This window comes from Pongo abelii, chromosome 1 (genome assembly GCF_028885655.2).
Source record: "Pongo abelii isolate AG06213 chromosome 1, NHGRI_mPonAbe1-v2.0_pri, whole genome shotgun sequence".
In the NCBI taxonomy this organism is placed as follows: domain Eukaryota; kingdom Metazoa; phylum Chordata; class Mammalia; order Primates; family Hominidae; genus Pongo; species Pongo abelii.
Genome location: NC_071985.2, coordinates 44,386,226 through 44,410,164, shown reverse-complemented (window position 1 = coordinate 44,410,164; position 23,939 = coordinate 44,386,226). Strand labels below are relative to the sequence as shown.

At 44.6% G+C, this 23,939-nt stretch overlaps 1 protein-coding gene and 1 pseudogene across 5 annotated transcripts in view; one reads left to right on the top strand and one right to left on the bottom strand.

Moving 5' to 3' along the window:
* The window catches only part of RBBP5 (RB binding protein 5, histone lysine methyltransferase complex subunit), a 36,484-nt gene extending 33,975 nt beyond the window's left edge, over positions 1-2,509 (bottom strand). For 3 of the 5 annotated variants that reach the window (XM_024236681.3, XM_009238789.3, XM_054533505.1), the window contains exon 1: positions 1,609-2,509. In XM_024236681.3, the coding sequence (XP_024092449.1) occupies positions 1,609-1,627 (19 nt within the window). In that variant the 5' untranslated portion in view covers positions 1,628-2,509. 5 annotated transcript variants of the gene reach the window in all.
* Positions 1,419-15,861, top strand: LOC129048216 (signal peptidase complex subunit 1-like; annotated as a pseudogene).
* The last annotated feature ends 8,078 nt before the right edge of the window (positions 15,862-23,939 follow it).

Below are 23,939 nucleotides of genomic sequence, written 5' to 3'. Positions count from 1 at the left end.
ACCTTACAGACTCATAGCTCTGATTGAGTTACTAAGTCAAAACCCTTCAAAGGATCTACCCTACCTTCCCTAAAAAGCCCAAACTTTTCAGCTAGGCATTCGAGAACCAACACAAAATAGATGGCACCTATCCCATCCCCTGGCATTCTCTTTATCCACAACCTGGCCAAGCAGGAAAGTTCTTTAGGTCTTCTCTCACTGATGCCTACTGAACATCCTTCCCATATTTTCATACTTCAGCCTGTTGATATTTTACCAACCTTAAAAATCCACTTAAGGCCGGACACTTTGGGAGGCTGAGGTGAGTGGATTGCTTGGGGCCAGGAGTTTGAGACTAGCCTGGCCAACACAGTGAAACCCCATCTCTGCTAAACATACAAAAATTAGCCAGGCATGGCAATGAGCACCTGTAGTACCAGCTACTCAGGAGGCTGAGGCACGAGAATCACTTGAACCCAGGAGATAGAGGTTGCAGTGAGCCAAGACTGTGCCACTGCACTCCAGCCTGGGCGACAGCACGAGACCACCTTAAAAAAAAAAAAAAAAGAGTCCACTTAAAACTCCAACTCCTCCACAGGTTTTGGGGGTTTGTTTTTCCTGGTTGAGTTCTTCCTTTGCCCCAAAGACATTCACTCTCTGTTCCAAACATTCTTAGCAACTGGTAACGACTTTTTCAGGCCTGCCTACATTCTGCAATATCCTACAGCTATTTTACATAATCACCTTAAACTCCCTGCTTAATGAAAAGCTCTTTAAGGGCAAAGACCATTTTTTATGTATCTTTGTAGCCCTTTTGACAATTAACACATCCTCTGATTTTTTTAAAGAGAAATCTAACCATTAGGAACAGCAAGTAGTGCAGAAGTCCTTGAAAACCTCAGCTACCCCTAGAATACCATGCTAAATGTCACCTAATGGAAGTCCAGGAGAAAGGACCTACAGTTTTTAAATAATATGGATAGGAGGTAAGGAGGCAATGGCTCAAAGTGAGGGTGACAAAAGACAACTCCCTCCGTATTTCACACCTCATTGTTTTACACATCGTCCCTAGTAAAGGACCTTAAACAGAAAAGTTAGGATAATTGGATTCCAGTGCCAACTATGCCATTTACTTGCTTAGTGCCTAGCCATTACCCTCTGAGCCTTTATTCATCTGTTCAATGAGAAGCTTCTACCAGAAGATCTCCAAGTCCCCTCCTCAGACATCTCTTTTCTACAAAAAGATTAACCTGTCCAGGCACCCAATTCCCTGACAAGTCTTCAAAGTTTCATCCCAAGCCTCACTTCTTCAAATTCCATCTCCAACAACTCTGGTCCTGTTTGCTCTGGGCTACTTCAACACCTGCGATCCTCATAATCAAAGCTAAGTCACAAACTGTCTGTCCCCATCACTCCATAACTGATATGAAAGTGGCCTCGGGAGGGGCAATGCAACCTACTTGGGCAGAAGGTGGGCTTCCTCCTCCCGCTGCTGTTCCACATCAGGTGTGCCCAATGATCCATAGCCGAACAGTGTCCCTAAGATTGCAGCCTGACTCCCCTCCCGCCTGGGTTCCCTCCTTTCCAGTACCCAACGTTTCTCTAAAACGCAGCCATAGCCCTTCTCACCCAGCAACTCGAGGTTCATCCCTGCGGACTGTGGCCGCCCGGTCTCAGCTCCGGCAACAACGCCTTCTCCCCCGCCGGCTTCAACAACTTGCGTCTAAGTGGTGGACGCCGCGAAGAGCCAGGCGCAAGCTCCGGAGACTTTCGGACTTAGAAGGCCCCGCGGCTTCCGCTTTCTTCCCCCGCCTTCCTTGTTCGTTTCAGGTGAGCTGCCCAAATATATGCCTGACCAAAATCAAGCATAAACTCCCTCGGAAACAATTAATTATGAACTTTGCTGAGGTACAACAATGTTATCGTCACTAGGGACTTTAAATAGCGCGAAGATTTAAGGCTATTTGCTCCGGGAACATGTAGGTGAGGTAGAAATTCCAGGCATACAGTTAACCTACTAGTTCTTGCCCTGTTGTGTGTTCAGCGGCGTTGTCCGGGCGGGCTACCTCAGATTCCGCAGGAAAGGTTCCGGATAAGTCCTACTAATGCAAGAAAGCAGGGAAGGTCGTCCCCTAGTTCTCGGGTGTGTGGCGCCGCTGACCTCACCAAGGCGCGTACTTACCCTGGATGTAGGCGGCGTTGCAGGGTGTTTCAGTCTCGTGAAAATTATTTCTCATTTGTAAAGATATGCCATTGATCCTACAGAAAGGTACGACAACATATGTTAGGCCTGTTTATGTTAAGATAATAAAAACCTTATTATCTAAGATTTTACCCTTTACCGGTGTTAACCGGGACGCTGTGAAAAAGACTGTGAAAAAGAATTGGAATGAGGGGTGGACTGAGTTTCCTGGAGCTCAATCATACAGAACTCCAATGAGATACCCAAAGCAATTAGAGAAGTCCAGTTACTGGTATCTAGGGAAAGAGCAAATTTTATATGAACAAATTCCTACTGTAAATGCTGTGGCTCATCAGAAAAAGGAAAGAACGTCAAAGGCTCGCTGCAGAAAATAGTACTCGGGCTAGGTCTCCGACAATGGAAAAATACACATACACTAGGTTATTAATTGCAGTATTGTCTGCAATTGCAAACTTTTGGAAACAATAATGAAACTTTTGAACTAGGGAGCCCAGCATTTTCATTTTGCCCAGGGCCCTGCAAATTCTGTAGCTAGTCCAGTACACCTCTACTTGACAAATTTGCAGAAAAAGAAGCTTCATTCACACAGTGCACCCTGTCTCTGGGCCCCAGTTGATTGCTCTTTCAGTAAGCACCTGACCTAAGCTCAACCCAATTAAATTCCTTTCCCAAGAATTTGGAATGGGAATTAAGTGGCCCCCACAATCTGACATATCGATTGAAGAGAGTAAGTGTGAATTAAGGAGCTATTTAAGGCTCCTAATAATAGATGGACACCATGGTAGTTGGCTGCAGGTTGCAGAATGAAGCAGAGGTCCAGAAACTAGTCAAAGATAATATTTGGTGTATCCAATTAGTTCCCAAGAACATGTCACATTAATGTCTTCTATTTCCATTATCCTTGGACCTTTATAAAGTATGCCTTTTGCAGCTGGGTGCGGTGGCTCACGCCTGTAATCCCAGCACTTTGGGAGGCCGAGGCAGGCTGATCACCTGAGGTCGGGAGTTCGAGACCAGCCTGATCAACATGGAGAAACCCTGTCTCTACTAAAAATACAAAATTAGTTGGGCGTGGTGGCTCATGCCTGTTATCCCAGCTACTAGGGAGGCTGAGGCAGGAGAATTGCTTGAACCCAGGAGGTGGAGGTTGCAGTGAGCCAAGATCGTGCCATTGCACTCCAGCCTGGGCGACAGCAAGACTTTGTCTCAAAATAAATAAATAAAATGAAAATAAAAATAGTGTTAGAAAACCCCTGAGAAATTTTCTTTTTTTTTTTTGAGAGGGAGTCTTGCTCTTGTCACCCAGGCTGGAGTGCAGTGGCGCAGTCTCAACTCAGCACCCGGCCCCCTGAGGGATTTTCAGTACATCTTTTTCCTCACACCTCTCTTTCCCTTTTACCCCTCCAATCCTATTTGGACTTTCTTTTTTTTTCTTTTTCTTTTTTTTTTTTTTTTTGAGACAGAGTCTCACTCTGTCGTCCAGGCTGGAGTGCAGTGGCATGATCACAGCTCACTGCAGCTCGACCTCCAGGCTCAAGTGATTTTCCCACCTCAGTCCCCACAAGTAGCAGGGACTATAGGCAGGCACCAACATGCCCAGCTAATTGTATTTTTTGTAGAGACGGGGATTCACCATGTTGCCCAGGCTGGACTCGAACTCCTGGGCTCAAGCTATCTGCCCACATCGGCCCTGCAAAGTGCTGCCATTACAGGTGGTGAGTCACCATGCCTGGCCTTTTTTTTTTAAAAAAAAAAAAAGAAAGTTTAAATAACCTGTAAAAATTAGAGAGCAAACCATGGCACTTCAAAAACAGGGAAGTGATCTATTTGACAACGCCAGATCTCATCAGTAATCAGTAACGTGCAAATTAAGTCACAATTAAATATTTACAACCACAACGTTGACAAACTAAAAAGAGAGCACCCAAAATTCTTATAAGAGAATTATCTCAAGAGAATGTGAATCAGTACAACCACATCAGAAAACAATTTCTTGTTATGTAGTAAAAATGACCTTGTTTACATTTTTATACACTATGACCGGGAAATTCTACCTGTAGGTATATATTGTAGAAAAACTCTTGCACAAGTGTACCAGGAAACATGTACAATGGACATAGTACCATTGTTCATAATAGCAAAAAAAAATCACAAATAGCCCAAATATCAAAAACTGTAGAATGGCTATATCCTGATATATTCATATAATGAAATCAGCAATAAGCAGCTAATTGGCCCCCCTGCTACCTACCTTTCTTCTACTGAAACTCATTCTTTTCCAGTCACATTGGCACTGCCTTGCTATTTTATGAGCTTGCTAAGCACTTTATTCCTGCAGGAATGTAGCACTTTTGTTCCCTCTGCCTGAATCCCTCTTGTGTGTGTGTGTGTGTGTATGTGTGTGTGTGTGTGTGTGTGTGTGATGGAGTCTTGCTCTGTCACCCAAGCTGGAGTGCAGTGGTGCAGTCTCCACTCACTGCAACCTCCGCCTCTCGGGTTCAAGCGATTCTCCTGCCTCAGCCTCTCAAGTAGCTGGGATTACAGGCATGCCCCACCATGCCCAGCTAATTTTTGTATTTTTAGTAGAGACAGGGTTTCGCCGTGTTGGCCAGGCTGGTCTTGAACTCCTGACCTCAGGTGATCTGCCCACCTCAGCTTCCCAACGTGCTGGGATTACAGGCGTGAGCCGCTGCACCGGCCCCTACTTCATTTTCCTTCATGGTAGTTATCACCGCTTGTCCCATTATACATTGATTGATTTATTTGTTTCTTGATTGTCTCCCTTTTACAAGAGTATAAGCTCCTCAAAGGCCAGTACTTTGTCAATTTTATTCACAGATATACCATTGTGCCTAGAAAAGAAAGGGCATACAGGTGTTTTAATACGTATTTGTAAAATATTTGCAAAATAAATGAATCAGTATAATTAATGCAAATATTTTTTCAGACTGGCTTCAGAGACAGAGGCTTTCAGACTGGCTTAAGAAGTTAAAAATAATCCTTTTTATTCATTCTGCAGAAGATAAACAAATACATTGAGATGGTTGTCTCAAAACCTAAAAGCTGTTCTAGCTTTTTACAGTTATTTGGAAATAAAAATTAAACTTTTTTTGTACGAAACCCTCAGCAGTTTGTTGTGATTTCAGATTATATCTAAAGTGATCAACAGTAATACAATTTATGAGCCATTGTTATCTCTTACACTAATTATTCTTTTTTTAACTATATATATATATATATTTAGAGATGGGGGTCTCCCTATGTGGCCCAGGCTGGTCTCGAACTCCTGGGCTCAAGTGATCCTCCCACCTCAGTCTCCCGAAGTGCTGAGATTACAGGCATGAGCCATCATGCCTGGCCTAGTTATGCTTCGTGACGTCATATAGTTATTTAAAATATGTCTTATGATTCTTGATAAATAAAAAGATTTATATTTTAGATGAGTAATAAGACCATTTACCAGTAGAAACCCTTGTTCTTTACATTGTATAATAGTATAGAAAAACATGGTAGAGAAGTCTGCCACTTAAAAAATAAAGCAGAGAGACGAGAATAAAATAATTATAAAAGACTACTTTTTGTACCACTTCATGACAAGAAATTTAAAAATCTAAAGGAAGCCAGGTATGGTGGCTCACACCTGCAATCGCAGTACTTAGGGAGGCTGAGGCAGGAAGATTACTTGAGCCCAGGAGTTCGAGACCAGCCTGGGAAAAATAGTGAGACCCTGTCCTAAAAAAGAATAAAAATGGCTGGGCACGGTGGCTCACGCCTGTAATCCCAGCACTTTGGGAGGCCGAGGCGGGCAGATCACGAGGTCAGGAGTTCGAGATCAGCCTGGCCAACATGGTGAAACCCCGTCTCTACTAAAAATACAAAAATTAGCTGGGCATGGGGGTGGGCGCCTGTAGTCCCAGCTACTTGGGAGGCTGAGGCAGGAGAATAGCTTGAACCTGGGAGGCAGAGATTGCAGTGAGCCAAGATCACACCACTACACTCCAGCCTGAGCGACAGAGCAAGACTGTCTCAAAAATAAAAATAAAAGAAACGATGTTAACCTTCTTTGAATTGCATTGTATCGAATGTTATTAATATATGTTCCACAATTGTATAAGACTCCTAAAATTCTAATATGTCTGGCATATGCAGTCAGTTGTAATTATGGTTAGTTTATTAAATTGTTGTAGGCCACAGAAATAACCAAAGTTTCTTGTTGATTATGACTTTTTTTTTTGAGATGGAGGAGTCTCACTCTGTCGCCCAGGCTGGAGCGCAGTGGCCTGATCTCACTGCAACCTCTGCCTCCCGGGTTCAAGTGATTCTCCTGCCTCAGCCTCCCAAGTAGCTGGGATTATAGGCATGCGCCACCATGCCTGGCTAACTTTTGTATTTTTAGTACAGACAGGGTTTCACCATGTTGGCCAAGCTGGTCTCAAACTCCTGACCTCAAAGGATACCCCCGCCTCGGCCTTCCAAAGTGCTAGGATTACAGACATGAGCCACCGTGCCCAGCAATTATGCCTTTATGCCCATTTTAAGTTGTTTCCATGGTTAATTGCTTAATTCTGGTGCAGTTTCTGAAAACTCCACAAGCAAATCCTAGAGTGTTGTGTCTTCAGGGAGGTTCATGAAAGGATGGAAAGGACACCGACAAGCACTCTTAAATACAGCTTTCTGGCTGGGTGCAGTGGCTCACACCTGTAATCCCAGCACTTTGGGAGGCCGAGGCGGGTGGATCACTTGAGGTCAGCCTGGCCCACATGGCGAAACCCCATCTCTCCTAAAAGTATAAAAATTAGCCAGGCATGGTGGCATGTGCCTGTAATCCCAGCTACTAGGGGGCTGAGGCAGGAGGATCACTTGAACCTGGGAGGTGGAGGTTGCAGTGAGCCGAGATCGTACCACTGCACTCCAGTCTGGGCAACGGAGCGAGACTCCATCTCAAAAAAAAAAAAAAAAAAAAAAAAAAAATACAACTTCCTGATAACTTTAGGATCACATTATTTGGACTAGGTAAGAATTCTTAGACCTCTAATAAAAGGAATGACTGGTTTATAAAACTGCTAACCCAAACAGGACAAGAATTAATTGAAGGCTGGGGCAGTGCCTCATGCCTATAATCCCGGCACTTTGGGAGGCCAAGGCAGGCGGATCCCTTGAGCCCAAGAGTTTGAGGCCTGTCTAGGCAACATGGGGAAACCCTGTCTCTACAAAAAATACAAAAATTAGCAGGACATAATGGTGCATGTCTGTAGTCCCAGTTACTTGGGAGGCTGAGGTGGAAGGATTGCTTAAGCCTGGGAGGGGGAGGTTGCAGTGAGCTGAGACTGCACCACTGCACTTCAGCCTAGGCAACAGAGTGAGACCCTGTCTCAAATAAATAAATAAATAATTGAATACCAATAAAATACTTTGCCAAATTGTCATACTAAATCAGCCAGTATGGAAATTGTTAAGATGTGCAATTTGAATAAATTCCATGGTCCAACTCAAATTACCTATGCTAACCCATCTAATAAACAGTGCTATACACCTAAATTGGAGAAACACAGTTGGTATTAAAATATAAGTCCAATATTAGGCGCAGACTCATGGAGAACCCTGATGGCTGCCTGGCCCTTCCTGAGTCCTTAAAGCCTCCATTATTAAGCTTTCCATGATTCATCATGAAGAGATAAAATGTTCCAAATTAAATGTGTGTGTATGTGTGTGTGTGAGTGGGTGTGTGTGATGACTGTTCTAAATTGCTAAAATAGTTTGTGATCAATGTTTTGTTTGTTAAACCCATAATCCTGGGAAGATGAACACAACTTCAAGCACATTTCTGCTACCTGATGGGTCACTTAAACCTTTACAGAGGAATTTTATTCAATTGTCATTTTCAGTGCATGTTTTCTGGTTGTAGTGATAGAAGTACTAATACTTATTTCATTGGACAAGTTGTAAAAACAGTTTTATTTATTTATTTTGTTTTTTTTTAATTTTTTAATTTTTATTTTTTTGAGATGGATTTTCACTCTGGTTGCCCAGGCTGGAGTGCAATGGCACAATCTCAGCTCACTGCAACCTCCGCCTCCCACCTCCTGGGTTCAAGCAATTCTCCTGCCTCAGCCTCCTTAGTAGCTGGGATTACAGGCGCCTGCCACCATACCCGGCTAATTTTTTCTATTTTTAGTAGAGACGGGGTTTCACCATGTTGGCCAGGCTGGTCTTGAACTCCTGACCTCAGGTGATCTGCCCACCTCGGCCTCCCAAAGTGCTGGGATTACAGGCATGACCCACCGCGCCTGGCCTATTTATTTATTTATTTATTTATTTATTTATTTATTTATTTTTCAGACAGAGTTTCACTCTTGTTGCCCAGGCTGGAGTGCAATGGTACAATCTCAACTAACTGCAACCTCTGCCTCCCAGATTCAAGTGATTCTCCTGCCTCAGCCTCTTAAGTAGCTGGGATTACAGGCATGTGCCACCACACCCAGCTAATTTTGTATTTTTAGTAAAGATGGTGTTTCATTACGTTGGCCAAGCTGGTCTTGAACTCCAGACCTCAGGTGATCCACCGTCCTTGACCTCCCAAAGTGTTGGGATTACAGGCATGAGCCACGGCATCTGGCCATAAAACAGTTTTTTGCTTTTTTGTGTTTTTTTTTGAGATACAATGTCCCTCTGTTGCCCAGGCTGGAGCGCACTGGCATGATCTCAGCTCACTGCAACCTCTGCCTCCCAGATTCAAGTGATTCTTCTGCCTCAGCTTCCCAAGTTGCTGGGATTATAGGCAACTGCCACCATGCCTGGCTAATATTTATATTTATAGTAGAGATGGGGTTTCACCATGTTGGCCAGGCTGGTCTCAAACTCCTGACCTCAGGCGATCCTCCTGCCTTGGCCTCCTAAAGTGTTGGGATTACAGGCGTGAGCCACTGCGGCCGGCCAGTTTTTTAAAAAGGATTGCAGATACAATACCATTAGGCAAAGCTAACTGAATTGACTAGATTTCCTTGGTCAAACGTGTTACAGATTGATGACAATCAGATCCACTTCCAGTAGAAGATGGAAGTTGACCCCTTATGAAATAAATAGTCACTGGAAAGGCCTATGCACCTAATAATAGAACGTCATGTATCTTCTGCTACTAAATACTGATATGAATAAATTCTACAAGGTTTTAATGCATTATGCCAAAGTGTATTTTCACCAGGTTAAAAAAAACTCATGGTCCACTGACTGAGGACAATCAAACCTTTCACAATCTAGAACCTGGAGATCGATTGGGTCTTCTGAGGGCAACATCACAGAAAAACTGCCCTTGGCACCCACAATGCAGCAAAACTTTGAGATCCTGAACCTTGGTCTCATAATCTCACAACTCAGAAGGGCACCCTCCAGACTCTTGGAACTGTATACTGATTGGAAACCTTAAGGTAAAGCTAACCAGGGAAGTTTCTCTCCAGAAGCAGATGGCATCCCAGATGTAGACAGCTTTTTCTCAAGATCATGGATCAAGACTGTACTATCATGATACTCTTACCTCTCAAATTTTTTATTGCTTGTGCCTGTATGAACAATAGAACTGAAAAAGGGGTCTCATGTGTGTACTCATGGGGTATACTTTTATTTGTAGAGGATTTTGCAGCCACATGGACAATCTTACACTTTGATAGATAGAAGATAAAAGGCCAGTGTCAGGGGAAAAAAAGAAAATTCTCAAAAGCACTCTATTAAGCACTTAATTTATCTTTTTTTTTTTTTTTTTTCTGAGACAGTGTCTTACTCTGTCACCCAGGTTGGAGTGCAGTGGTGCAATCACGGCTCACTACAGCCTCTATCTCCTGGGCTCTGGCAATCCTCCCACCTCAGCCTCCCAAGTAGCTGAGACTACAGGCATGTGCCGCCATGCCTGGCTAATTTTTGTATCTTTTGTAGAGACAGGGTTTCACCATGCTGCCTAGGCTAGTCTCAAACTCCTGGACTCAAGCAATCTGCTCACCTCAGCCTTCCAGTGCTAGGATTACAGGCATGAGCCACCGCGCCTGGCCTTAATTTATCTTTAGCACCAGGATACATTAAACTTTCTGGAGCTAGGAGACAAAGACTATTAGCTAGAAGGAAAGGAAAATGGGAATATAGTGAGCTTCTCTCCAGTTCATTAATATCTTAAGGGAATGCCTAATCAATTCTTTGAACGTAAGCTTCTTGAAGGCAAGCAGCCTACTCTGTTTTGTTTCCAAGTGCCTAGATTAGTGGTTGGCACACTATACATGCTCAATAAATAATTGTTGATCAATAAACAACCACAGGAACAATTTATGAGCTATGACTAATTCTCATCCTAGACTTTTTTTATTACTTTATGTTATTATCTAAAAACAGTACACGACCTTGAAACTAATTCACTGTACATTTTATAAGTGATAAAGACAAAATACCTAGCATATTCAAAGCCACGTGTTAGCTTATATTAATTGCGATCCAAATTTGCACACTGAGTTCAGCTCACCAATCTAATTAATCAAAACAGATCAAAAGCTGATCAGGGAAGGCAGAGGAAAATGAAACACAGACAGATCCTATCTTTATTTTAAATTGTTTTTTTCATCATGGCCTTTTTTTGGCATTAATTCTGACTTTTAAAAATATTGAGTTTTGGAGTGCCCCCTTAAATTTTGCACGCCAAACAAGTGCCTCACTTGCCTCACAGCAGAGGCCTCAGACAACCCCACAATAAGCACCAGAGGAGGAATGGTCCTTCCGAGTCACACAAAATTAAGGTCAGAGGGCCAGGCCATTATACCCGTGAATGACCAGCCATTGGACATAGACTAGTTTTGGCAAGGAGGCAACACCTTGTGAGAGCCAACTCTTATCTGCTGAAGGCAAAATTTGTGGAGAGGAACTTGGCTGTGAGCTATCAGCATCCAACACCCTTTCCAGCTGGGAGACATTCCTGACAGTTTGGTCCTTAAGGGGCAATATGGGAGGCACAACAACTTTTTAGTTCTGCCATTATTATTATTATTATTATTATTATTATTATTATTATTATTATTATTTTGAGACAGAGTCTCGCTGTGTTGCCCAGGCTGGAGTGCAATGACACGATCTTGACTCACTGCAACCTCCACCTCCTGGGTTCAAGCAATTCTCCTGCCTCAGCCTCCTGAGTAGCTGGAATTATAGGTATGAGCCACCTCGCCCAGCTAATTTTTGTATTTTTAGTAGAGGGGGTTTCACCATGTTGTCCAGGCTGGTCTCAAACTCCTGACCTCAGGTGATCCACCTGCCTTGGCCTCCCAAAGTGCTGGGATTACAGGCATGAGCCACTGCGCCTGGCCAACTTTAGACATTTCTCTACTGTTAAATTACTACAAGTGTATTAACTTTGTAATTCAACTCATTAACATATTGAGTCTTTAAACAACAACAAAGACTGGGATATGAGGTCCTGTGGACCACAGTTTTACATCCTACTGAGGTAGGAGATGACCTTTCTGATACCCCAATCCAGCCAGTCATTTATTCCAGCTTCTATCCTATAAAAGTCCTCTCCCACCCTACAGACTGGTGAGCCTATCCCAGGGAACACAGCGCTTAGGCTGCAGATGGTGAGGGTAAGCGCCCCTCCCTCAGGTCTCTTAGGCAAAAGGAGAGTTGGTATTTAGGGTCAATGAGAGTAAAAGGCTGTTGATGAGTGTAGGAGGGTGACTCAGTCATCTCAGTTTAGAACCCCAGGCTGACTGGTTCTCATTCTTACCCTTTCTCCCTTTCCTGGGCAGGTCCTCAGATCCCTGACCCCCTAGGTGAAGTGGAGACAGCCCAAGGCAGCACCCTCTGGCCAGCATGCCTCCCAAGTGCTGCCATGTCATCTGCACCAAGAAGGGTAAGTGGGGGTCCAGGCCGTGAGGAAAGGGGCCCTGTCTTAAGTCAGCTCCGCTGCCACAACACAATACCATAGAGTGGCTGAGTTAAACAATGGAAATTCTCTCTCACAATTCTGGAGTCTGGAAGTCCAGGATCAAGGTATTGATAGATTCAGTGTCTGGTGTGGGCCTACCTCCTGGTTCACAGACAGCCTTCTTCCTGCTGTACCCACCTGATCCATCTGCTTCTCAGTCTACATCTTGCCTGAGGTCTTCTTGAGGGACTAGGACAGAGAGCAAGGGCATGAGGGACCTGCTCTGCTCTAGTGTTCCAGAAAGAATGGGGTCCAGCTGCTTGTTCTCGCAGTCCAATAACAAGATGCAGACAGACTGGGAAAGAAGGGAGTTTATTATTATTATTTTTTTTTTTTGAGACAGCATCTCGCACTGTTGCCTGGGCTAGAGTGCAGTAGCACGACCTCAGCTCACTGCAACCTCCACCTCCGGGTTCAAGCGATTCTCTGGCCTCAGCTTCCTGAGTAGCTGGGATTACAGACACCCACCATCACGCCCGGCTAATATTTTGTATTTTTAGTAGAGACAGGGTTTCACTATGTTGGCCAGGCTGGTTTCGAACCCCTGACCTCATGGTCTGCCCACCTCGGCCTCCCAAAGTGCTGAGATTACAGGCGTGAGCCACTGTGCCCAGCTAATTATGCCTAAATCTTAGCAGAATCCAGAGCCCTCTCATTATTCTAACCTTGTGGGCTTTTATCAGTTTTACAAAGGCAGTTTAGTTCTGGGAAGGGCTATTATTATTCTTGCTTTAAGGTTAAACTATAAACTAAATTTCTCCCAAAGTTGGCTTGGAATGACCAAGGACAGCTTGGATGTTAGAAGCAAGATGGAGTCAACTATATCAGATTTTTCTTACAGTCATAATTTTGTAAGGGTGGTTTTATCTGAAGGTAATCAGTATCTTTATCCTTCTCTGAAAATATAGGGATCTTACAATATTTCAGAAGTTCTCCCCCTCATTTGAGCCCCAGAGTTCAAGGCTGCAGTGAGGTATGATCACGCCACTGTACTCAGCTTTGGTCAACAGAGCAGAACCCCATCTCTAAAAAAAGGAAGAAAAACCTCTTGGCTGAGATTCTTTTGCCTCAGAAGTTAGATATCATTATACATATTGCTTTATTTATTTATTTATTTATTTGTTTGTTTGTTTGTTTGCTTTCTCGAGACAGAGTCTCGCTCTGTCACCCAGGCTGGAGTACAGTGGCACAATCTTGGCTCACTGCAGCCTCTGCCTCCTGAGTTCAAGTGATTCTCATGCCTCAGCCTCCCTGAGTAGCTGAGATTACAGGCATGCGCCTCCATGCTTGGCTAATTTTTTTGTATTTTTAGTAAAGACAGGTTTTCGCCATGTTGGTCAGGCTGGTCTTGAACTCCTGACCTCAAGGGATCCGCCCGCCACAGCCTCTCAAAGTGCTGGGATTACAGGCCCATTACATGCCCGGCCTGATATCATTATACATTTTTTTAATATATATATATGTGTTTAGATTTAGCCATCCATTTACTGTTTTCTTTGCTTACCATTCATTCCTGCATATCAGGCCTCTCTAGGCTCATGGTTTCCTTTTTCCTTAAATACATATTTTACATGAGTATTAGTGAAAATCAGTTTGTAAATTATTTCAACTTTTGATTTTTAAAAAATGTTTTAATTTTTATCTTCATTCCTGGAGTATACATCAGCTAAGCATGTACTTACAGGTTGGTATTTCTTTTCTATCGCCACTTTGGAGATGTTATTTAGAAGACAAGACATGGCCTGGCGCAGTGGCTCACACCTGTAATCCAGCACTTGGGGAGGCCCAGGCAGGCGGATCACTTGAGGCCAGGAGTTCTAGACCAGCCTTGCCAACATGGTGAAACCCTGTCTCTACTAAAAATACAAAAATTAGGCCAGGTGTGGTGCTGTATGCCTGTAATCCCAGCTACTCGGGAGGATGAGACAGGAGAATGACTTGAACCCGGGAGGCAGAGGTTGCAGTGAGCTGAGATGGCACCATTGCACTCCAGCCTAGGCAAAAAGAGCAAAACTCCACTCAAAAAAAAAAAAAAAAAAAAAAAAAGCCATGCATGGTGGTATAAGGCCCAGACCCAGACCCAGACCCAGACCCAGATCTGAGTTGCAGCCACCCTCACCATGCTGCCCACTGCCTGCGCTCCACCACCTGCCTCCGTGGCCAGTCATGTTGGAGCATATGAGCTTGCTACCCATACGAATAGATTACAAGGGACAAAAGCTAGTTGAACAAATGTTTCAGAGAATTATTTTTTCTTCAGTCATTGGATTTATCTACGGTTATGTGGCTGAACATTGCAGATGAACTGTCTATATAGTTATAGCTGGATTTGCTTTTTCACATTTGCTGACACTTCACCTGTGGCCCATCCATCAGTGGCATCCCCTCAAGAGGTTACTTGTCCAAGACTCATCACAAAAAATGAGAAGCTGGGGATAGAAAAATTAAGAGGCACGCTAAAAATACTCTATTGGGGCTTTCCTGGTTTGGCTTTACTATAGCACCTGTTTTTGTTTCATGTGAAATGGATCCAAAACATCAGATAAAAACCACTCTTGCAGGCTGGGCGCAGTGGCTCATGCCTGTAATCCCAGCAATTCGGGAGGCCGAGGCAGGTGGATCACAAGGTCAGGAGATTGAGACCATTCTGGCTAACACAGTGAAACTCTGTCTCTACTAAGAATACAAAAAATTAGCTGGGTGTGGTGGCACACACCTATGGTCCCAGCTACTCGGGAGCCCTGAGACAGGAGAATCACTTCAACCCAGGCGGTGGAGGTTGCAGTGAGCCAAGATGGCACCACTGCACTCCAGCCTGGGTGACAGAGGGAGACTCTGTCCCACCCCCTGCCAAAAAACAAAAACAAAAAAAAAACACTCATGCATCGGGGCATGGTGGCTCATGCCTCTAATCCCAGCACTTTGAGAGGCCGAGGCAGGTGGATCACCTGAGGCCAGGAGTTCGAGACCAGCCTTGATAAGATGGTGAGACCCCATCTCTACAAAAATACAAAAAAGTTTAGCCAGGCATGATGGTGGATGCCTGTAATCCCAGCTACTGGAGAGGCTGAGGTGGGAAAATTGCTTGAACCTGGGAGGCGAAGGTTGCAGTGAGCAGAGATCATGCCACTGCACTCCAGCCTGGGCAACAAAGAGAGACTCTGTCTCAAAAAAAAAAAGCCATGCATGCTCTCTGGCACAGCTGTATGTAGATTTGGTTTTCTATATTTAATTTTTAATCCCATTGGGTTTTGATTTATAAATATTTTAAAGCCTCTCTTTAGTATCTTGCTCTGAAATGGAGAACAGAAAATACAAGTATGCAACATTTCTTTCAGATTTTTATAAAGTTTTCATAATGAAGAATAGATGGTTTACAAATTATAATACAATAATACAATTTAACTATCAAAGTTTATGTGCGTGTCTGTGTGTGTGTGTGTGTGTGTGTGTGTGTGTGTGTGACAGGGTCTGGCTCTGTTGCCCAGGCTGTAGCGCAGTGGCAAGATCTTGGCTCACTGCAGCCTCAACCTCCCAGGCTCAAGCGATCCTCCCACTTCAGCCTCCCTCCCTGTAGCTGGGACCACAGGTTTTGTATTTTTAGCAAAGACAGGGTTTCACCATGTTGCCCAAGCTGGTCTTGAAATCCTGGGCTCAAGGGATCCACCTGCCTCAGCCTCCCAAAATGCTGGGATTACAGGCATGAGCCACTGTGCCTAGCCATTAACTGTGAAAGTTTTATAATTCACTATGAGTAAACTGTTTAATAGTTTCTTTCTTTTTTTTTTTTTTTTTTTTTAGATGGAGTCTTGCTCTGTTACCCAGGCTGGAGTGCAGTGGCATGATCTCAGCTCACTGCTGCCTCCCAGGTTCACGCCATTCTCCTGCCTCAGCCTCCCGAGTAGCTGGGACTACAGGCACCCGCCACCATGCCCAGCTGATTTTTTGTATTTTTAGTAGAGACGGGGTTTCACCATGTTAGCCAGGATGGTCTCAATCTCCTGACCTCGTGATCCACCTGCCTCGGCCTCCCAAAGTGCTGGGATTACAGGTGTGAGCCACTGCGCCCAGCAATATTTTCAATTAAAACTGATAGCCTCCCGAGTAGCTGGGATTACAGGCACCCGCCACCACGCCCAGCTAATTTTTGTATTTTTAGTAGAGATGAGGTTTCCCCATGTTGGCCATGCTGGTCTTGAACTCCTGACCTCAAGTGATCCGCCCGCCTCAGCATCCCAAAGTGTTGGGATTATAGGCGTGAGCCACCACGCCTGGCTGGCAAATCTTTAAAAGTTTTTGTAGAGACAGGGTCTCACTATTTTACCCAGGCTGGTCTTGTACTTCTGAGCTCAAGCGATCCTACCACCTTGGCCTGCCAAAGTGCTGAGATTACAGGTGTAACCCACCATGCCTGACCACACTTGCAAATTTAAAAACATACTTCTGTAAAACTCACCTCAACCTCCTGGGCTCAGTCAATCCCCCACTTCAGCCTCCCAAGTAGCTAGGACTACAGGCACACACCATACCATGCCTGGCTAAATAATATCATTTTTATAAAGCACAAACACATGCAAAACCAAAGTATATATTGTTTAGAGCTACACATATATTTGGAAATACTTTTCTTAAAAAAAAAAACAAGAGAATGGCCGGGCGCGGTGGCTCACACCTGTAATCCCAGCACTTTGGGAGGCCGAGGCAGGCGGATCATGAGGTCAAGAGTTCAAGACCAGCCTGGCCAACATGGCGAAACCCCGTCTCTACTAAAAATACAAAAATTAGCTGGGCGAGGTGGCGTGCACCTGTAATCCCAGCTACTCAGCAGGCTGAGGCAGGAGAATCGCTTGAACTCGGGAGGCGGAGGTTGCAGTGAGCTGAGATCACGCCACTGCACTCCAGCCTGGACGACAAAGCAAGACTCTGTCTGAAATAAAAAAGAAAAAAAAGAGAATGATCAACACAGTAGTAACCTAGGGATGGGAGAAAGGCAGGGAGGTGCAGGAACTGGCATCTGGGAGACTCACACAGGGGCTTCAAAACCATGGCAGTGTTCTGGCCCACAAATTGCATGGTAAATGCACATTTTAAAAATTGTTCTTGGCTGGGCGTGGTGGCTCACGCCTGTAATCCCAGCACTTTGGGAGGCCGAGGGGGGCGGATCACGAGGTCATGAGATCGAGACCATCCTTGCTAACATGGTGAAACCCCGTGTCTACTAAAAAATAGAAAAAACTAATTGGGCATGGTGGCAGGTGCCTGTAGTTCCAGCTAGGGAGGCTGAGGCAGGAGAATGGCGTGAACCTGGGAGGCAGAGCTTACAGTGAGCCAAGTTCATGCCACACACTCCAGCCTGGGTGACAGAGCGAGACTCTGTCTCAAAAAAAAAAAAAAAAAATTGTTCTTGGCCAGGAGTGGTGGCTCACGTCTGTAATCTCAGCACTTTGGGAGGCCAAGGCGGGTGGATCACCTGAGGACAGGAGTTTGAGACCAGCCTGGTCAACATGGCAAAACCCCATCTCTACTAAAAATACAAAAGTTAGCCAGGCATGGTGATACATGCCTGTAATCCCGGCTACTCGGGAGGCTGAGGCAGGAGAATCACTTGAACCTGGGAGATGGAGGTTGCAGTGAGCTGAGATGGCACCATTGCACTCTAGCCTGGGCGACAGTGAGACTGCATCTCCAGAAAAAAAAAAAAATTGTTCTTATGCATTAATTTTTTTTTTTTTTTAAAGACAGAGTCCCGCCCCATTGCCCAGGCTGGAGCGCAGTGGTGCAATGTCAGCTCACTGCAACCTCTCCCTCCTGGGTTAAATTAATTCTCCCTGCCTCATCCTCCTGAGTAGCTGGGATTACAGGCACCCACCACCATGCCCGGCTAATTTTTGTATTTTTAGTAGAGATGGGGTTTGGCCATGTTGGCCAGGCTGGTCTCGAACTCCTGACCTCTGATGATCTGCCCACCTCGGCCTCCCAAAGTGCTGGGATTACAGGCATGAGCCATCACACATGGCCGCATCAAAATATATGAGGATGTTACATATACTCCTTTGCCAGTATCTAATGATTTTTAAAAATTGTAAGCAAATCCTGCTCAATAAAATCTCTTAGACCAACCACTGTGTTTCTCTGTGCTCCCAGCTTAGAACCTGGAGCAGTTCCCCTTATTTTCAGAGCCAGTGGCTTCACATCGAGCCTGACATATGCCTCTTAAACTCCTGCTTCCACACATAGAAAGGCTCTGAGTTAGCCTTTACCTAGATGCTTGAGTGTCTTTGTGATTCATGGGGAAGCCATGCTGAGGAAATAAGGGAGGAAGGAAAGAGAGAGGAAATAGAAGCCAAGGCAGTCTTCATAGGTTGAAAAATACTCCAGAGATTTAGAAAGGTCCTTCCCAGAGACCAAGTTGTGGCCTCTCTGTGTCAGGCCCCAATCTGTCAATCTTCTTTCACGACCTTGCCTCCTAGTAGTGCCAGAAGGGTGACTGTGGAGGTCAAGGAGCCCAAGAGGTGAACTGTAGTGGCCATGTGTCACCTGGCGCCTGTCCTGAATTTAGGTCCCTTTTCTAACTTCTGTTTGATTACTTTTCAGGAGTTATATCTCCTCCAATGAACGTAATTTTTAGTGAGCAGGCAAATTTAGGTGCCTGCCTCCCATCACGGAATCTGAAGGGGACAGATCCTTCCAGTTCTGAACAAGTAAAGCTAGAAGATGGGCCTGGGACCTATGCTGGGCCAGTCGAGAAAACTCATCCTGGCTGCTAACTCATGAGTAAAGATGGTTCATCATAGCCTTAGACAGCCCTTTGCAAAAGCTTGCAGAGCTGCTCTGGTTCTAAGGGAGGAGACCACCCCTCATATTGTCTTATGCCCAATTTCTGCCTCCAAAGAAAGAAGTAAAAACTAAAAGGCAGAAATGAAATCCACAAGCAGACAGCCCGGCCCCACACCCTGAGCCTGGTAGTTAAAGATTGACCCCTGACCTAATCAGTTATTTGCATAAAAAAGGCACCCTGAAGATCCCTGTCCTGTTTGGTTCCTTTCTAATTACCGTTGTATGCAGCCCCCAGTTACATACCCCCTGCTTGCTCAATCAATCACGACCCTCTCACGTGGACCCCCTTAGAGTTGTGAGTCCTTAAAAGGGACAGGAATTGCTTTTTAGTGAGCAATTTCTCATTTAGTGAGAAGTCTTGCCGATGCTCCCAGCCAAATAAACCCCTTCCTTCTTTAACTCGGTGTCTGAGGGGTTTTGTCTGTGGCTCTTCCTGCCACATTTCTTGGTTCCCTGACCGGGAAGCGAGGTAATTGGTGGATGGTCGAGGCAGCTCCTTAGGTGGCTTTAGCCTGCCCTGTGGAACATCCCTGCAGGGGACTCCGACCAGCCCGAGCGATGCAGATTCTGAGAGTGCTCCTGGGTAGGCATTTGCCCCAGTGGGACGCCTTGCCAGAGCAGTGTGTGGCAGGCCCCCGTGGAGGATCAATGCAGTGGCTGAACACCGGGAAGGAACGGGCACTTGGAGACCAGACATCTAAAACTTGCTAAGACTGGTCTTTGGAATTTGCCCACTCCGTTTGAGTGGAAGCGTGGCCTGATCACCCACGGCATGCATTTATCGGCACTTTGGTTTTGGTCTTGGTTTTGACTTGGTTTGAATTGCTTGACAGGATCGGTCTTAGGAACTTGCCCAGTCCATTTGAGTGGAAGCGTGGCCTGATCACACACAGCGTGCCTTTATTGGCACTTTGGTTTTGGTTTTGACTTGGTTTGAATTGCTTGACAGGACTGGGCTTGGGAACTTGCCTACTGCATTTGAGTGGAAGCATGGCCTGATCACCTACGACGTGCCTGTACTGGCACTTTGTTTTTGACTTGACTTGGATTACTTGATATTTTGGTTTTGGTTTTAACCTGGCTTGGATTTCTTGATACTCTGATTTTGGTTTTGATTCTGGTTTGGCGTAAACTGTAAAAGTGGGCGTGTGCTCTTTTTACCTGTTTTTTGTTTTGTGGTGTGCGTGTGGTGTGAGCGTGGTGTTTTGTCTTGAGGAAACATGGGTGAGGCACAAAGTAAGCCCACCCCACTAGGAACTATGTTGAAAAATTTCAACAAGGGATTTAAGGGAGACTATGGAGTACTATGACACCAGGAAAACTTAAAACTTTGTGTAAGATAGACTGGCCAGCATTAGAGGTGGGTTGGCCATCAGAAGGAAGCCTGGACAGGTCCCTTGTTTCAAAGGTATGGCACAAGGTAACCTGTAAGCCAAGGCACCCAGACCAGTTCCTGTACATAGACGCTTGGTTACAGCTGGTTTTAGATCCCTCCACAGTGGTTGAAAGAACTGCAGCATAAGTAGCTGGCAGAGGCAGAGAGAGAGAGAGGCAGAGGGGAGAGAGAGAGAGGAAGAGAGGAGAAAGAGACAGAGAAGAGAGAGAGAGAGACAGAGAGGAGAGAGGGGCAGAGAGGGGCAGAGAGGGGCAGAGGGGGCAGAGAGGGGTGCAGAGGCAGAGAGGGGCCAAATGAGGCCACTGACAACCTGTAGCCTTCTATCAAAAATCCTTAACTCAGTAATCCACAGATGGCCCAGACACATTCAACCTGTAGTGGCAACTGCTTTGCTAACAGAAAAAAGTAGAAAAACAACTTTTAGAGGAAACCTCATTGTGAGCACACCTCACTAGTTCAGTTCAGAACTATCCTAAATAAAAAAAAAAGCAAAAAAAAAAAAAGGCTATAAAAGGAAATTTTTGCAAGAAATGTTGTATAATTTAAAAGCAATTAGGTCTCCTAAATGTAAAACTATTAAAGGAACAGTTTATGTGCAAGGTATATAAGGAAAGTCAAATATACTTTTGATAGAAGAATTATAAGGAGGCATAAGAATGTAAAGTTTTACCTACATTAAAAGGTTAAAAATATGTATATTTTGTTTTAAAGGTTTAATCAAGTTTTAAAATGTTAATTGGAAAGAAAATTCTGTTTGTAAACATTGGCTAAAGTTAAAGAGGTATCATCCAGTTTTTCTGTAAACTGGACATTAAAATAAAAGCAGCATACCAAGATGCAAATGACTGGTTAAAATGGATCAAATATTCCATCTGCACGTCAAATAAAAGCAATTGTTATGCTTGTGCACATGGCAGGCCAGAGGCCCAGATTGTCCCCTTTCCACTAAGGTGGTCCTCCAGTCGACCAGGCGTAGGCTGCATGGTAGCTTTTTTCCAGGATTCTACAGCCTGGAGTAATAAGTAATGCCAAGCTCTCTCTGCTCTATCCGGAAGTCTGGCACCCTTCAGGTCAGCCCCCGAGGGCCAAACAGCTTCCGTCTCCAACACTAAGTTCATTTCGTGTCTCTCACGACAGGGAGGAAACTTAGCATTCCTTGGAGACCTGAAGGGATGTGTTGAGCTTAAGAATTTTCAAGAGCTTATCAATCAGTCAGCCCTTGTTCATCACCGAGCAGATGTGTGATGGTATTGTGGTGGACCTTTACTGGGCACTCTGCCAAATAACTGGAGTGGCACTTGTGCTTTAGTCCATTTGGCTATCCCTTTCACCCTGGCATTTCGTCAACCAGAGGGAGAAAAAATAAGACATCATAAAGTGAGAGAAGCCCCTTATGGGTCTTTCAACTCTCACATCTATTTAGTTGGAATTAGAGCCCCGCAAGGAACACCAGATCAATTTAAAGCCAGAAATCAAATAGCTACAGGATTTAAGTCAATATTTTGATGGGTGACAGTTAATAAAAATGTAGATTGGATAAACTATATCTATTACAACCAACAGCAATGAGCTTTTCATGAGTTAAAAAAAAAAAAAAAAAAAACTCATGTTGGCCCCAGCCCTGGGGCTACCTGACCTAACAAAATCTTTTACACTCTGTGTGTCAGAAAGAGAAAAAATGGCAGTTGGAGTTTTAACCCAGACTGTGATGCCCTGGCCAAGGCTAGTGGCCTGTCTCTCAAAATAGGCCAGGTTTTCTAAAGGCTGGCCCCCATGTCTAAGGGCCCTGGCAGCAATGGCCCTGTTAGCACAAGAAGCAGATAAGCTAACTCTTGGGCAAAACCAAAACATAAAGCCCCCCATGCTGTGGTGACTTTAATAAATACCAAAAGACACCATTAGCTAACGAATGCTAGACTAACTAGACACAAAAGCTTGCTCTGAAAATCCCCGCATAACCATTGAAGTTTGCAACACCCTAAACCCCGCCACCTTGCTCCCGGTATGAGAGAGCCCAGTTGGACGTAACTGTGTAGAGGTATTGGACTCAGTTTATTGTAGTGGGCCCAACCTTCAAGACCATCCTTAAACATCAGTAGACTGGGAGCTGCAGGTGGATGGGAGCAGCTTCGCCAGCCCTTGCAAAGTGACTCTGAAGAAGACGACAAGCACTGCTCCGGTCACACCCAGAAGCTGACTGATCCACGCACAGCCGAAGCATGAGGAAACTCATTGCGGGACTCATTTTCCTTAAAACTTGGACTTGTACAGTAAGAACTTCAACTGACCTTCCTCAGACAGAGGACTGTTCCCAGGATATACATCAAGTCACTGAGGTAGGATAAAAGATTGCTACAGTCCTATTATTTTATGGTTATTGTAAGTGTACCAGGACGCTAAAAGAAACTTGTTTGTAAAATGCTATTCTATCCAAGGTATGTAGCCCAGGAAATAACCAACCTGATGTGTGTTATGACCCATTTTAAGCCTCCCATGATCACGTTTTTAAAATAAAATTAAGGACTGGTCCTTTTCTAGGCGACACAAGTAAAGTAATAGCTAGGACAGAAGAAAGAGGGGTCCCCAAGCATATAACCCTAAAATTTAATGCTTGTGCCACTATCAATAGCAATCGGCATGGAATAGTATGCAGTTCTTTAAATCAGGAAAAAAAAAAGTTACACGGCAGGAAATAAGTATATCTGCCATGAATTAGGCTCATGTGCAAATGTGTGTAATTACTGGTCTTGTGTCATCTGGACTACTTGGAAAAAGGATGAAAAAGATCCTGTTTAGCTCCGACAAGGAGAAGGCAGCCCCTCCTGTATGAGTGGAAGCTGCAACCCCTTGAAATTAGTAATTACAAATCCCTTAAACCCCAGGTGGGAAAAAGGAGAACACGTATCTCTGGGCATCAATGGAAAAGGACTGGATCCTAAAGTAAATATCTTAGTAAAAGGAGAGGTTTGTAAACTCTCTCTGGAACCAGTATTTCAGACTTTCTATGTTGAACTAAATGTGCCAGTATCAGAGACTCCAGGAAAAACCAGAAATTTGTTTTTGCAATTAGCCGAGCATGTAGCCCAGTCTCCAAATGTCACTTCATGTTATGTTTGTGGAGGAACTGTAATGGGAGATCGATGGCCATGGGAAGCCCAAGAATTAGTGCCTACAGACCCAGTTCCTGATGAATTCCCGGCCCAAAAGAATCACCCGGATAATTTCTGGGTCCTAAAAGCCTCAGTTATTGGACATATTGCATAGCTAGAGAAGGAAAAGAATTCACTCACCCCGTAGGACGACTTAGTTGTCTGGGACAGAAACTGTATCATGGTACCACAAAAACAGTCACTTGGTGGAGTTCAAATCACACAGAGAGAAATCCATTTAGTAAATTCCCAAAGTTGCAAACTGTGTGGACCCACCCAGAGTCCCACCAGGACTGGACAGCCCCCACTGGATTATACTGGATATGTGGGCATAGATCTTATGCCAAATTACCTGACCAGTGGGCAGGTCGTTGTGTTATTGGCACTATTAAACCATCTTTCTTCCTACTGCCCATAAAG